General features: G+C 45.3%; 1 protein-coding gene across 1 annotated transcript; it reads right to left on the bottom strand.

Moving 5' to 3' along the window:
* Positions 1-4,898: 4,898 nt before the first annotated feature.
* Positions 4,899-6,742, bottom strand: LOC308160768 (kelch-like protein 10; the record flags this gene model as incomplete). Its single annotated transcript, XM_080534709.1, has 4 exons — positions 4,899-5,273; positions 5,361-5,510; positions 5,623-6,216; positions 6,323-6,742. 4 exons carry the CDS (start codon positions 6,740-6,742, stop codon positions 4,899-4,901), a joined length of 1,539 nt encoding a protein of 512 aa, XP_080390835.1.
* Positions 6,743-12,735: the final 5,993 nt, after the last annotated feature.

Here is a 12,735-nt window from a genome sequence, read left to right as displayed (position 1 = left end):
TAGGGTAACCATTATGTCATCATCCGATATGGATGTGCTTAACCATTACTGAAAAAATTAAAATGTCTGCATTAGGTAAGAGAAGATAAGTTGACATTGTGTATTGTACACGTATTGTTATTTACAAAAAAAACTGTTCTTAAAGGCAGACTAACTGCTTTTTAAAAGTTAACAGTTTGAACCCTCTCCTCCCCTCCTACCTCTCCCACCAACCCCTCTCCTCCACCCACCCCTCTCCTCCACCCTCTCCTCCCACCCTCCCCTTCTCCCACCCCTCCCCTCCTCCCTCCCCTCCTCTCACCCTCCTCCCTCCCCTCCTCTCACCCTCCTCCCTCCAACCCCTCCCCCTCCTCCAGGACTCGTGAGAGCCTTGCCTCCAACACCTCCAGCATCATGACGGAGAATAACAGACGTCAGAACTCTGCAGTCCTGAGCCCCCGTCACATGATCCCCGGTCACCTGACCAGCGTCGGCCCGCCCTTCAACTTCCGCGCTATCCCACAACCCCCTGCTTCCGCGCAGAAGGACAAGCTGACCAAGCCCCCGACCCTGGCCTCCATCACTAGCGTCTGACAGACAGACAGACAGACAGACAGACAGATAGGCAGACACAGGCAGAGAGACAAACAGACGGACAGAGAGAGACAGACAGACAGACAGACAGACAGACAGACAGACTGACAGAGAGACACGCATACAGACAGACAGAGAGAGACAGACAGACAGACTGACAGACAGAGTCAGGCAGACAGACAGACAGACAGACTGACAGGCAGACATATAGGTAGCGAGACAGACACACAGGCAGACAGACAGACACACACACACACACACACACACACACAGAGAGACAGACAGACAAACAGGCAGACTGACAGACAGACAGACAGACCTAGAGAGACAGACAGACAGACACACAGACGCACAGACAGACAAACTGACCTCCATCGCAGGCGTCTGATGGATGTATGGAGGGACTGATAGAGGTGGAGGAGATGGGAGCAACCCTGAAGCCCCCCCCCTTTCCCTCCCTAGGGATGATGGGACTGTTCGTGACACTGGCATGACTTCCACTTACTGTTCTTACTGCTTCTAGAACACTCTACTGCAAAAACAACAACAACAACAACAACAACAAGAAAACAAAAATATCCTCTCTACCCTGCCCCCTCCAGGATGTACCTGGCTTGGGACTGAAATGATTGTTATTTTTTGCCTTTTCCAGAATTCCTGGATGTTGTAACTGGAGAGAGTTGTTGCCAGGAGACACAGACTGTTGGAGGAACACTCGTGGTGCGTTCACGACATGTGTCTGAATTACCACTTTGAAATGTCTCATTTGGAAACTCGTTGTACAAAGATGATACCCGAGTTTCTGACTCAGAGGGTGTCAGAATCCACCAATGGGAAGCCTCGGTTACCTTTCACTCTGAGGTTCCAAGTCTCCGAGGTGTCATGACCTTAGACACCTCGCCCCCCCCGTCTGGGAGACTCTGGTGTCAACGCAGCGTTACCACGGCGACCAGAACTGGTCACCCTGTGACGACACACAACGTTACCACGACGACCAGAGACACAGCCTCCTGAGAAGCAGTGAACCAGGAAGAGCTCCAGAGGGTCTCTGATATGTGCAAAGTATTCTAGTTCCATCCTCCTATCCCTATAAGTTCTTTATTGTTGCGATCATGTATACTCAATTCTTTTAAATGTTTAAATGACCAAATACTTGGAGAAGTAAAAAACGTCATTAAAAAGAATAATGTTGAAATGAGAATTTATGACTGGCAAACGTTTATTTATTTTTGGGGGTTGTATCTGTGTTTGAACCACCTGTGTTTTCACACACAATCATTTCATTGGATGAGAAATATCTTGCCCCACCCCTCCCATGGTGACACATTAAGTGTGATAGCTGTCAGCCTGTCATGTGTCTCAGACATACATACATACATACATACATACATACATACATACATACATACATACATACATACATACATACATACATACTTACATACATACATACATACAGACAGACAGACAGACACAATGAGGTGATACAATGTGGACAGACTAGTTCATACAGGGGAGAGCTGTATCAGTGAGGAGCAAGACAGAGAGCTGAGCACTGATGTGGGAGACAGATCATAACCGTAAGTTGGTGTTTTTCATAGTTTTTCACTGTTTAATATGATTTGAATAAACTTGCATGCCTTTGTATCATCTCACAAAATGATGTAGCCCTAACATACTACAGTAGCCAACTGTATGTGACCAGCCTGTTAAGAAAGCCTCAACCTGATTTTGTCCAGCTGACTGTGATCTAGTAGGTTCAACTACATGAGGCCCTAGATAATAATAGATAATAATGACTGTGTCTAGACTAGTCAACAGTCTTTACAAAGGTCACTATTGACCAATCAGCAGAGCTATAAGACTGACAGAAGACTGTTGAATACACTCCTCTATGAAGGGTCAATTAGTTGGTTTGCTGTATGTCTTTTTTATGTAAAAATGGGCTTGTGTGATCAAAGTTAACTTTTAGGGTTATAGAGAGACATTGTAAATATCCCTTGTTAGCTTCAGGAGAGAGAGATACTGTATATACAGTATCAGCATACTTTCATGTCCCTTTCCTATGCTGTAGTTTCTCACTTCACAGTTTTTAACTTTGGTCTCCTTTAATGTGCTGCGTGTGTTCATTGTTCAGGTTTACAGCAAGAGGTCCTTTGAGGAGAGAGTGGAGGAGACCCCTGGCTCTAAAATGAGTCTCTCTGGGGAGAGAGAGGAGGGGACCACTGCTTCTAAAATTAGTCTCTCTGGGGATGTTGAAGCCATGGGGTAAGAGAAGAGTCTCTGGAGGGCATTTACCATGAAGATGATGATATTGATGATGATGATTATAGATACTTCATTCATAACCAGATTAATGTTAGACATAGGAATGTATATGTACTGTAGTTCAATGCACACTGTATTTACTGTGTAAACTAGTCTCAGGGAGATCACACTGAACACCAAAGGCTCAAAGATGATAGATCAACATGTCATGATGCATTGTTACACAGATCAAGCTTCATACACTCAAACTCAAAGGTTTTGATGTTCCACTAAGATCAAGCCTACACACATGCAGTTGGACAGTGGTGTGTTTTCCCTGAGTTGTTGGATGTACAGATGTCCCCTCTCCCTTGTGTGCAGTGTGCAGGGTGCAGGGTGTAGTGTTCATGGTGTAGTGTGTAGTGGCAGTGTAGCTCTCGTGATGAGTAGCCCTGCCAGTCCAAATGGATGTCCTAATGGTAGAATCTTAAGTCATCCAGGGGAGAGATCCCCAGTTTGAGCCCTGCTGGTTACATCAATCCCACTCTGACCACCAGAGGGCAGCAGGGTATGCTCATAAGAGTTCGTCACATTGGGCCATGATGCTGTACTTATCTTATTGAAGTTCTTGCAGTCCAAAGAGAACAAGACTGTGATGACAGAGGCAGGACACTAAGGGAGTCTTGAGGAGAGAAATACCCACTGTGTTGTAATCACACATGACCATGACCCATCTTCCACTAATAGCATAAAGAAGTCAATATGTTTCCATTGTCAGTTTTGCTTTGAAGCACACTTCCACTTCAACATGGTTTTGTTTCCCATTCTTTTAGAGGTAAAACGGATATGACCCCTTGAACTTTAATCATGTGTGGTATTTGACATTTTAGATTTAGGGTCTGCTTTTGAGTGTGTTTATTTTCATGTTTCACCTGAACTTTTTTGAAATTGTCCTCCTGCTTCCTCCTGCTGTGAGAATAGCGCTCCATCACTTTGTCAATGATGTTGTCCCTTTTTCACACAAAACACACACGCACACACATGCATACGCGCGCACACACACACACACACACACACACACACACACACACACACACACACACACACACACGCACGCACGCACGCACACACACACACACACAGTAACACAGCTGTTATGAAACACACAAAATACATATCAATAATTTATACAGATGAGGTAGTTAGGTTTGGTTTGAGTTCAGAAACTCTGACCCTGGACCTTTTTAGATGCTTGTTTTGTTTTCATACAAATTGGATTTGACGTACTATGGGCATAAAGCAATAATGCTCAAAGGACATGATTGAAATGGTAAGATGTCAGGAAAGAAAGGCCTCTAGTCGCTGCCAGATAATGAAGTTGACCACACCAAGTCAATTCTGTGATGTAGGTGCAATAGCGACCACTGGCAGATTAGCCAGATCAGTCCAGTAATCTGCAACAGGGTTGACAATCATTTCAACATCTAACAATATATAAACAAATAAACAGGATAGTTACTGTCCTCCAAGATGGAGTCCCATTGACAATATCATTATCCGCACTCATAGTTCAGCAGCACATAACTGTACAGATGACATATTGCATTCAATACCCACTAGGGGGCAACAAAGTAACTTTTTAAATATAACCTTGATGCCTGATCTGTCTTGAATGTGGGGTTGAAATGGATAGCTAATCTACATGATTGTTGTGTAGCCCAATATGTGTATGCATCTTTCAAGGCAAACGATAACATTCGTCTTTTGTTTGGAGGGTATTTACATGTAGACGTCAGATATACACGTATTGATGGACATTAATGGGCATGGGCTTGCCCAGCAAAGTTAAGACATGATTGCAAACTAGCATTCAATTAAAGCCTCCCTTATACGTTCATTGTAGAAAAAATATTGTACCACCCGGCCTGATAGAAGCAATAAGAAAGACAGAAATGTTATGTGATTTCCATGGGCACTTGAAGGATTTATTTGGATGGTTTCTGTCTCTGCCCAGATGGACTGCAGTGGGCAGGACCGGGTCATGTAGGGATGGGGGGTAATGGTGGGTAGATATGGTGTCAGACAGTAAGGATGCTATTGGAGGTGGACAGTTTGAGCTCCTCCCGGGGGTTCTGCAGGGTATCTCGCGGGGCAGCATACTCGAGCACATTGGGTAGTCCGTGCACCACACAGCAGCTAACGCCACTGCGGAGGATGCCCATGTCATGGGCGTCATGCCACTCATCTGTCTTCTCATCGTAGCACTCCACATTGCAGGTATCTGTGCCAGTGAACCACAGTGAACCGCCCACCACAAACAGAAGATCATCCATCACCTCGATGCCAAAGTTGCTCCGTGGGTTTAACATGGTGGGAACTGCGCGCCAGGTGTTGGTCTGGGGATTGTAGCACTCTGCGTGTCGCAGACAGTTGGCTCCATCAAAGCCGCCCACCTAAGAGAGGATAGGAGAAATGTGGGTCAATAACAGAATATCAGAACTTGAGCATAGATTTATTGTGTATTTTTATGTAGGTCTCACCGCATAGACCTGCTCCCCATAGGCGATGACCCCCAACCCACAACGTCGTCTTCTCATGGGGGCGATCAGAGTCCATTGGTTGGTCTCAGGGTTGAAGCACTCTGCTGTACACAGCCGCTCATTCCCATTGGAACCACCACATATGTATACCTAGAGTTAAGGCAACTTGTAAATTCATCCATCCTGGCTTTTTAATAGATTCATTGTACAATAGTTATCAAGTTGTGTTCCAGGTACAGTTAGTCTTACCTATTCCACTTACCTTTCCAAAAAGTGTGGTGGCACTGGCATCACTTCTCTGCTCATGCATGGGTGAGATGAGTGTCCACTGGTTGGTCTCAGGCTCATAGCGCTCAGCAGTGTTGAGTCGCACATAGCCATCAAAGCCGCCCATGGCGTAGATGCAGCCACCTAGCACAGCCACACTGACGTAGCAGCGCCGTGAGTGCATGGGTGCCACTTGGTGCCAAGTGTGTGTGACTGGGTTGAACTTGCGCACACTACTGAAGTAGTCAACGTCGTAAAAGCCTCCCACGCAGTACACAAAACCATTGAGGTAGGCAGCACCGTGAAAGGCCCGTGCGCTCTCCTCCTCTCGAGTCACATTGACCCATCGGTCAGCCCGTGCATCATACGCCTCAATGCCATTGGTGAGGCTGCCACCACACCAACCACCGATGGCCAGTAAGATGGCATAGGGCAGGCGAGGGCGGGTCAGAGGGTTGCTGCTGTCAGAGCTGAACATGGTCTTCAGTGCGTTGATGATGATGGGCTTGCAGTCATCATTGGCTCTCACCAGTGGATTATTCTTCACATTGTTCATGAAGTAGTCTGCTGTCATCAAGGCCATGCGTACCTAAGCAAACAGACACAGACAGATATGGACACAGAATGCAGTCGGCAGCCTTTATGAAATGCATCAAACATTTACGTGTTACGTGTGTTGTCCAACTCTCAGTCACCTTAGGCAACAGCACCGAGATCTGGGCTTCGCGGTCTTGAGGAGAATGGCCAATCCAGCACAGGATGGCCTCAAACACTACATCTTCCTGCTTCACATTCAGGTCGTCCTTCTCAATGATGTCACGAAACTGCCACAGCGAGAGTTCTAGGAACTCCTCGGAGCTACGCACCATCTCCTTAAAGTGATGCAGGATGAAGAGAGAGGACCTGCGCCTCAGCTCATAGCAGGAGTAGAAGTCTGCAAACGTACAGATGCCAATGCAGTTCTCCGGGCACAGCTGGGCCTCTAGGTAGTCAGAGCAGGCTTGCACAATGCCCATGACAGAGAACTGATCTGCAGCCACCAGAAGCTGCTCCACATTCTCGTCAGTGACAGGCACAGAGCGTGTGTAGGCATACTCAATAATGAGACGCATCATGTCCGGTGACACACCAGGAATATTGTACACCCGCTTTTCTATGTTGTTCCAGACAATTGTGAAGAGAGCTCTGTGGGTCAGGGTTTAGAGAGGAGGGATATGATGGTCAGGAATCATCCATATACTGTACCAGATTTTCTCAATACTCTTTTCAATACAGCACAGCTATAATAATAGCGGGTAATAGCGCGGCTAATGTTAACAAGCTAACGGTTGATAATGCTAACGTTTAGGACGTTATCACATCATTTCAGTCAGTCTAACTTGATAACTAAGTTGATAGTCTCTTTTTATCAGCACAGCACGTTTCATACACGTTTCAATAACACCGTAGCATCTCAGTAGAACTCACCGAGACTTTGCCTTCGGCAAATAGCAGCAGACGTGTAACTTCAGGGGCTACAGGTCTTTCAAGGTTCGGTGGATCTGGTTGGGGAAGATATTTCCTTTACTGAATATTTTAGAAAGCTATACTAGATTTACCGATAGTAACCACACACATATATTTTACTTACACGTGTTACTCCGTTCTCTGCCTCAACATGTGTGCTTCCAGTGGCGGTAGATATTGATAGATATCGGCTGGCCAATAGAGGGCGCTAGGGCGTTTTGAGGGACTTTAAGAACGTAATTGAACGGGAGAGCCTTCTTTATGCTGCCATCTTGTCCGTGTCTCAACCGGAAGCCTATATGGAGCATGTTCATCTGTGCCAGAGTTAGAAACATTTGAGGAGTCACCAAGAGCCAAGTCAGGCTCAGAAATGGAGGATACTCTTTCTGGGTCACTTAGATATAAATCATGTTCATTAACTTTTCTGAAAATTCCTTTTGTTGATGAGCGTGACCTTGTTTGTTGTATTCCTACATGTCTTATGCCTTTATTAGTACAGGGATCACTAACACCCTGTGCAAAACCTCCACTGGCTGTGTACTGATGGTGTCTGTTAGTATAATGTCAGAGTACATTTACATTTACAGTCCCACAGAGTACATTTACATTTGTCAAAAATGGTCGTCTCTTTTTTGATATTAGCTGTGTTGATATTACCCCCCTGCCCCCCTCTACCCTTTCTGTCAGCCCTGAAAATATGGTAACCATTATGTCATCATCCGATATGGATGTGCTTAACCATTACTGAAAAAATTAAAATGTCTGCATTAGGTAAGAGAAGATAAGTTGACATTGTGTATTGTACACGTATTGTTATTTACAAAAAACCCTGTTCTTAAAGGCAGACTAACTGCTTTTTAAAAGTTAACAGTTTGAACCCTCTCCTCCCCTCCTACCTCTCCCACCAACCCCTCTCCTCCACCCACCCCTCTCCTCCACCCTCTCCTCCCACCCTCCCCTTCTCCCACCCCTCCCCTCCTCCCTCCCCTCCTCTCACCCTCCTCCCTCCCACCCCTCCCCTCCTCCCTCCCCTCCTCTCACCCTCCTCCCTCCAACCCCTCCCCCTCCTCCAGGACTCGTGAGAGCCTTGCCTCCAACACCTCCAGCATCATGACGGAGAATAACAGACGTCAGAACTCTGCAGTCCTGAGCCCCCGTCACATGATCCCCGGTCACCTGACCAGCGTCGGCCCGCCCTTCAACTTCCGCGCTATCCCACAACCCCCTGCTTCCGCGCAGAAGGACAAGCTGACCAAGCCCCCGACCCTGGCCTCCATCACTAGCGTCTGACAGACAGACAGACAGACAGACAGACAGACAGACAGACAGACAGACAGACAGATAGGCAGACACAGGCAGAGAGACAAACAGACGGACAGAGAGAGACAGACAGACAGACAGACAGACTGACAGAGAGACACGCATACAGACAGACAGAGAGAGACAGACAGACAGACTGACAGACAGAGTCAGGCAGACAGACAGACAGACAGACTGACAGGCAGACATATAGGTAGCGAGACAGACACACAGGCAGACAGACAGACACACACACACACACACACACACACACAGAGAGACAGACAGACAAACAGGCAGACTGACAGACAGACAGACAGACAGACCTAGAGAGACAGACACACAGACACACAGACGCACAGACAGACAAACTGACCTCCATCGCAGGCGTCTGATGGATGTACGGAGGGACTGATAGAGGTGGAGGAGATGGGAGCAACCCTGAAGCCCCCCCCCTTTCCCTCCCTAGGGATGATGGGACTGTTCGTGACACTGGCATGACTTCCACTTACTGTTCTTACTGCTTCTAGAACACTCTACTGCAAAAACAACAACAACAACAACAACAACAACAAGAAAACTAAAATATCCTCTCTACCCTGCCCCCTCCAGGATGTACCTGGCTTGGGACTGAAATGATTGTTATTTTTTGCCTTTTCCAGAATTCCTGGATGTTGTAACTGGAGAGAGTTGTTGCCAGGAGACACAGACTGTTGGAGGAACACTCGTGGTGCGTTCACGACATGTGTCTGAATTACCACTTTGAAATATCTCATTTGGAAACTCGTTGTACAAAGATGATACCCGAGTTTCTGACTCAGAGGGTGTCAGAATCCACCAATGGGAAGCCTCGGTTACCTTTCACTCTGAGGTTCCAAGTCTCCGAGGTGTCATGACCTTAGACACCTCGCCCCCCCCCCCCCCCCCCCCCCCCCCCGTCTGGGAGACTCTGGTGTCAACGCAGCGTTACCACGGCGACCAGAACTGGTCACCCTGTGACGACACACAACGTTACCACGACGACCAGAGACACAGCCTCCTGAGAAGCAGTGAACCAGGAAGAGCTCCAGAGGGTCTGATATGTGCAAAGTATTCTAGTTCCATCCTCCTATCCCTATAAGTTCTTTATTGTTGCGATCATGTATACTCAATTCTTTTAAATGTTTAAATGACCAAATACTTGGAGAAGAAAAAAACGTCATTAAAAAGAATAATGTTGAAATGAGAATTTATGACTGGCAAAAGTTTATTTATTTTTGGGGGTTGTATCTGTGTTTGAACCACCTGTGTTTTCACACACAATCATTTCATTGGATGAGAAATATCTTGCCCCACGCCATGGTGACACATTAAGTGTGATAGCTGTCAGCCTGTCATGTGTCTCAGACATACATACATACATACATACATACATACATACATACATACATACATACATACATACATACATACATACATACAGACAGACACAATGAGGTGATACAATGTGGACAGACTAGTTCATACAGGGGAGAGCTGTATCAGTGAGGAGCAAGACAGAGAGCTGAGCACTGATGTGGGAGACAGATCATAACCGTAAGTTGGTGTTTTACATAGTTTTTCACTGTTTAATATGATTTGAATAAACTTGCATGCCTTTGTATCATCTCACAAAATGATGTAGCCCTAACATACTACAGTAGCCAACTGTATGTGACCAGCCTGTTAAGAAAGCCTCAACCTGATTTTGTCCAGCTGACTGTGATCTAGTAGGTTCAACTACATGAGGCCCTAGATAATAATAGATAATAATGACTGTGTCTAGACTAGTCAACAGTCTTTACAAAGGTCACTATTGACCAATCAGCAGAGCTATAAGACTGACAGAAGACTGTTGAATACACTCCTCTATGAAGGGTCAATTAGTTGGTTTACTGTATGTCTTTTTTATGTAAAAATGGGCTTGTGTGATCAAAGTTAACTTTTAGGGTTATAGAGAGACATTGTAAATATCCCTTGTTAGCTTCAGGAGAGAGAGATACTGTATATACAGTATCAGCATACTTTCATGTCCCTTTCCTATGCTGTAGTTTCTCACTTCACAGTTTTTAACTTTGGTCTCCTTTAATGTGCTGCGTGTGTTCATTGTTCAGGTTTACAGCAAGAGGTCCTTTAAGGAGAGAGTGGAGGAGACCCCTGGCTCTAAAATGAGTCTCTCTGGAGAGAGAGAGGAGGGGACCACTGCCTCTAAAATTAGTCTCTCTGGGGATGTTGAAGCCATGGGGTAAGAGAAGAGTCTCTGGAGGGCATTTACCATGAAGATGATGATATTGATGATGATGATTATAGATACTTCATTCATAACCAGATTAATGTTAGACATAGGAATGTAGATGTACTGTAGTTCAATGCACACTGTATTTACTGTGTACACTAGTCTCAGGGAGATCACACTGAACACCAAAGGCTCAAAGATGATAGATCAACATGTCATGATGCATTGTTACACAGATCAAGCTTCATACACTCAAACTCAAAGGTTTTGATGTTCCACTAAGATCAAGCCTACACACATGCAGTTGGACAGTGGTGTGTTTTCCCTGAGTTGTTGGATGTACAGATGTCCCCTCTCCCTTGTGTGCAGTGTGCAGGGTGTAGTGTGTAGTGTGCATGGTGTAGTGTGTAGTGGCAGTGTAGCTCTCGTGATGAGTAGCCCTGCCAGTCCAAATGGATGTCCTAATGGTAGAATCTTAGGTCATCCAGGGGAGAGATCCCCAGTTTGAGCCCTGCTGGTTACATCAATCCCACTCTGACCACCAGAGGGCAGCAGTGTATGCTCATAAGAGTTTGTCACATTGGGTATTTGAGCCATGATGCTGTACTTATCTTATTGAAGTTCTTGCAGTCCAAAGAGAACAAGACTGTGATGACAGAGGCAGGAAACTAAGGGAGTCTTGAGGAGAGAAATACCCACTGTGTTGTAATCACACATGACCATGACCCATCTTCCACTAATAGCATAAAGAAGTAAATATGTTTCCATTGTCAGTTTTGCTTTGAAGCACACTTCCACTTCAACATGGTTTTGTTTCCCATTCTTTTAGAGGTAAAACGGATATGACCCCTTGAACTTTAATCATGTGTGGTATTTGACATTTTAGATTTAGGGTCTGCTTTTGAGTGTGTTTATTTTCATGTTTCACCTGAACTTTTTGAAATTGTCCTCCTGCTTCCTCCTGCTGAGAGAATAGCGCTCCATCACTTTGTCAATGATGTTGTCCCTTTTTCACACAAAACACACACGCACACACATGCATACGCGCGCGCACACACACACACACACACACACACACACACACACACGCACGCACGCACGCACACACACACAGTAACACAGCTGTTATGAAACACACAAAATACATATCAATAATTTATACAGATGAGGTAGTTAGGTTTGGTTTGAGTTCAGAAACTCTGACCCTGGACCTTTTTAGATGCTTGTTTTGTTTTCATACAAATTGGATTTGACGTACTATGGGCATAAAGCAATAATGCTCAAAGGACATGATTGAAATGGTAAGATGTCAGGAAAGAAAGGCCTCTAGTCGCTGCCAGATAATGAAGTTGACCACACCAAGTCAATTCTGTGATGTAGGTGCAATAGCGACCACTGGCAGATTAGCCAGATCAGTCCAGTAATCTGCAACAGGGTTGACAATCATTTCAACATCTAACAATATATAAACAAATAAACAGGATAGTTACTGTCCTCCAAGATGGAGTCCCATTGACAATATCATTATCCGCACTCATAGTTCAGCAGCACATAACTGTACAGATGACATATTGCATTCAATACCCACTAGGGGGCAACAAAGTAACTTTTTAAATATAACCTTGATGCCTGATCTGTCTTGAATGTGGGGTTGAAATGGATAGCTAATCTACATGATTGTTGTGTAGCCCAATATGTGTATGCATCTTTCAAGGCAAACGATAACATTCGTCTTTTGTTTGGAGGGTATTTACATGTAGACGTCAGATATACACGTATTGATGGACATTAATGGGCATGGGCTTGCCCAGCAAAGTTAAGACATGATTGCAAACTAGCATTCAATTAAAGCCTCCCTTATACGTTCATTGTAGAAAAATTATTGTACCACCCGGCCTGATAGAAGCAATAAGAAAGACAGAAATGTTATGTGATTTCCATGGGCACTTGAAGGATTTATTTGGATGGTTTCTGTCTCTGCCCAGATGGACTGCAGTGGGCAGGACCGGGTCATGTAGGGATGGGGGGTAATGGTGGGTAGATATGGTG

This window comes from Nansenia antarctica (genome assembly GCF_963989245.1).
Source record: "Nansenia antarctica genome assembly, chromosome: 6".
Classification (NCBI taxonomy): domain Eukaryota; kingdom Metazoa; phylum Chordata; class Actinopteri; order Argentiniformes; family Microstomatidae; genus Nansenia; species Nansenia antarctica.
Note: the sequence above shows the minus strand (reverse complement) of the source record. Positions and strands in the feature narration are given on the sequence as shown.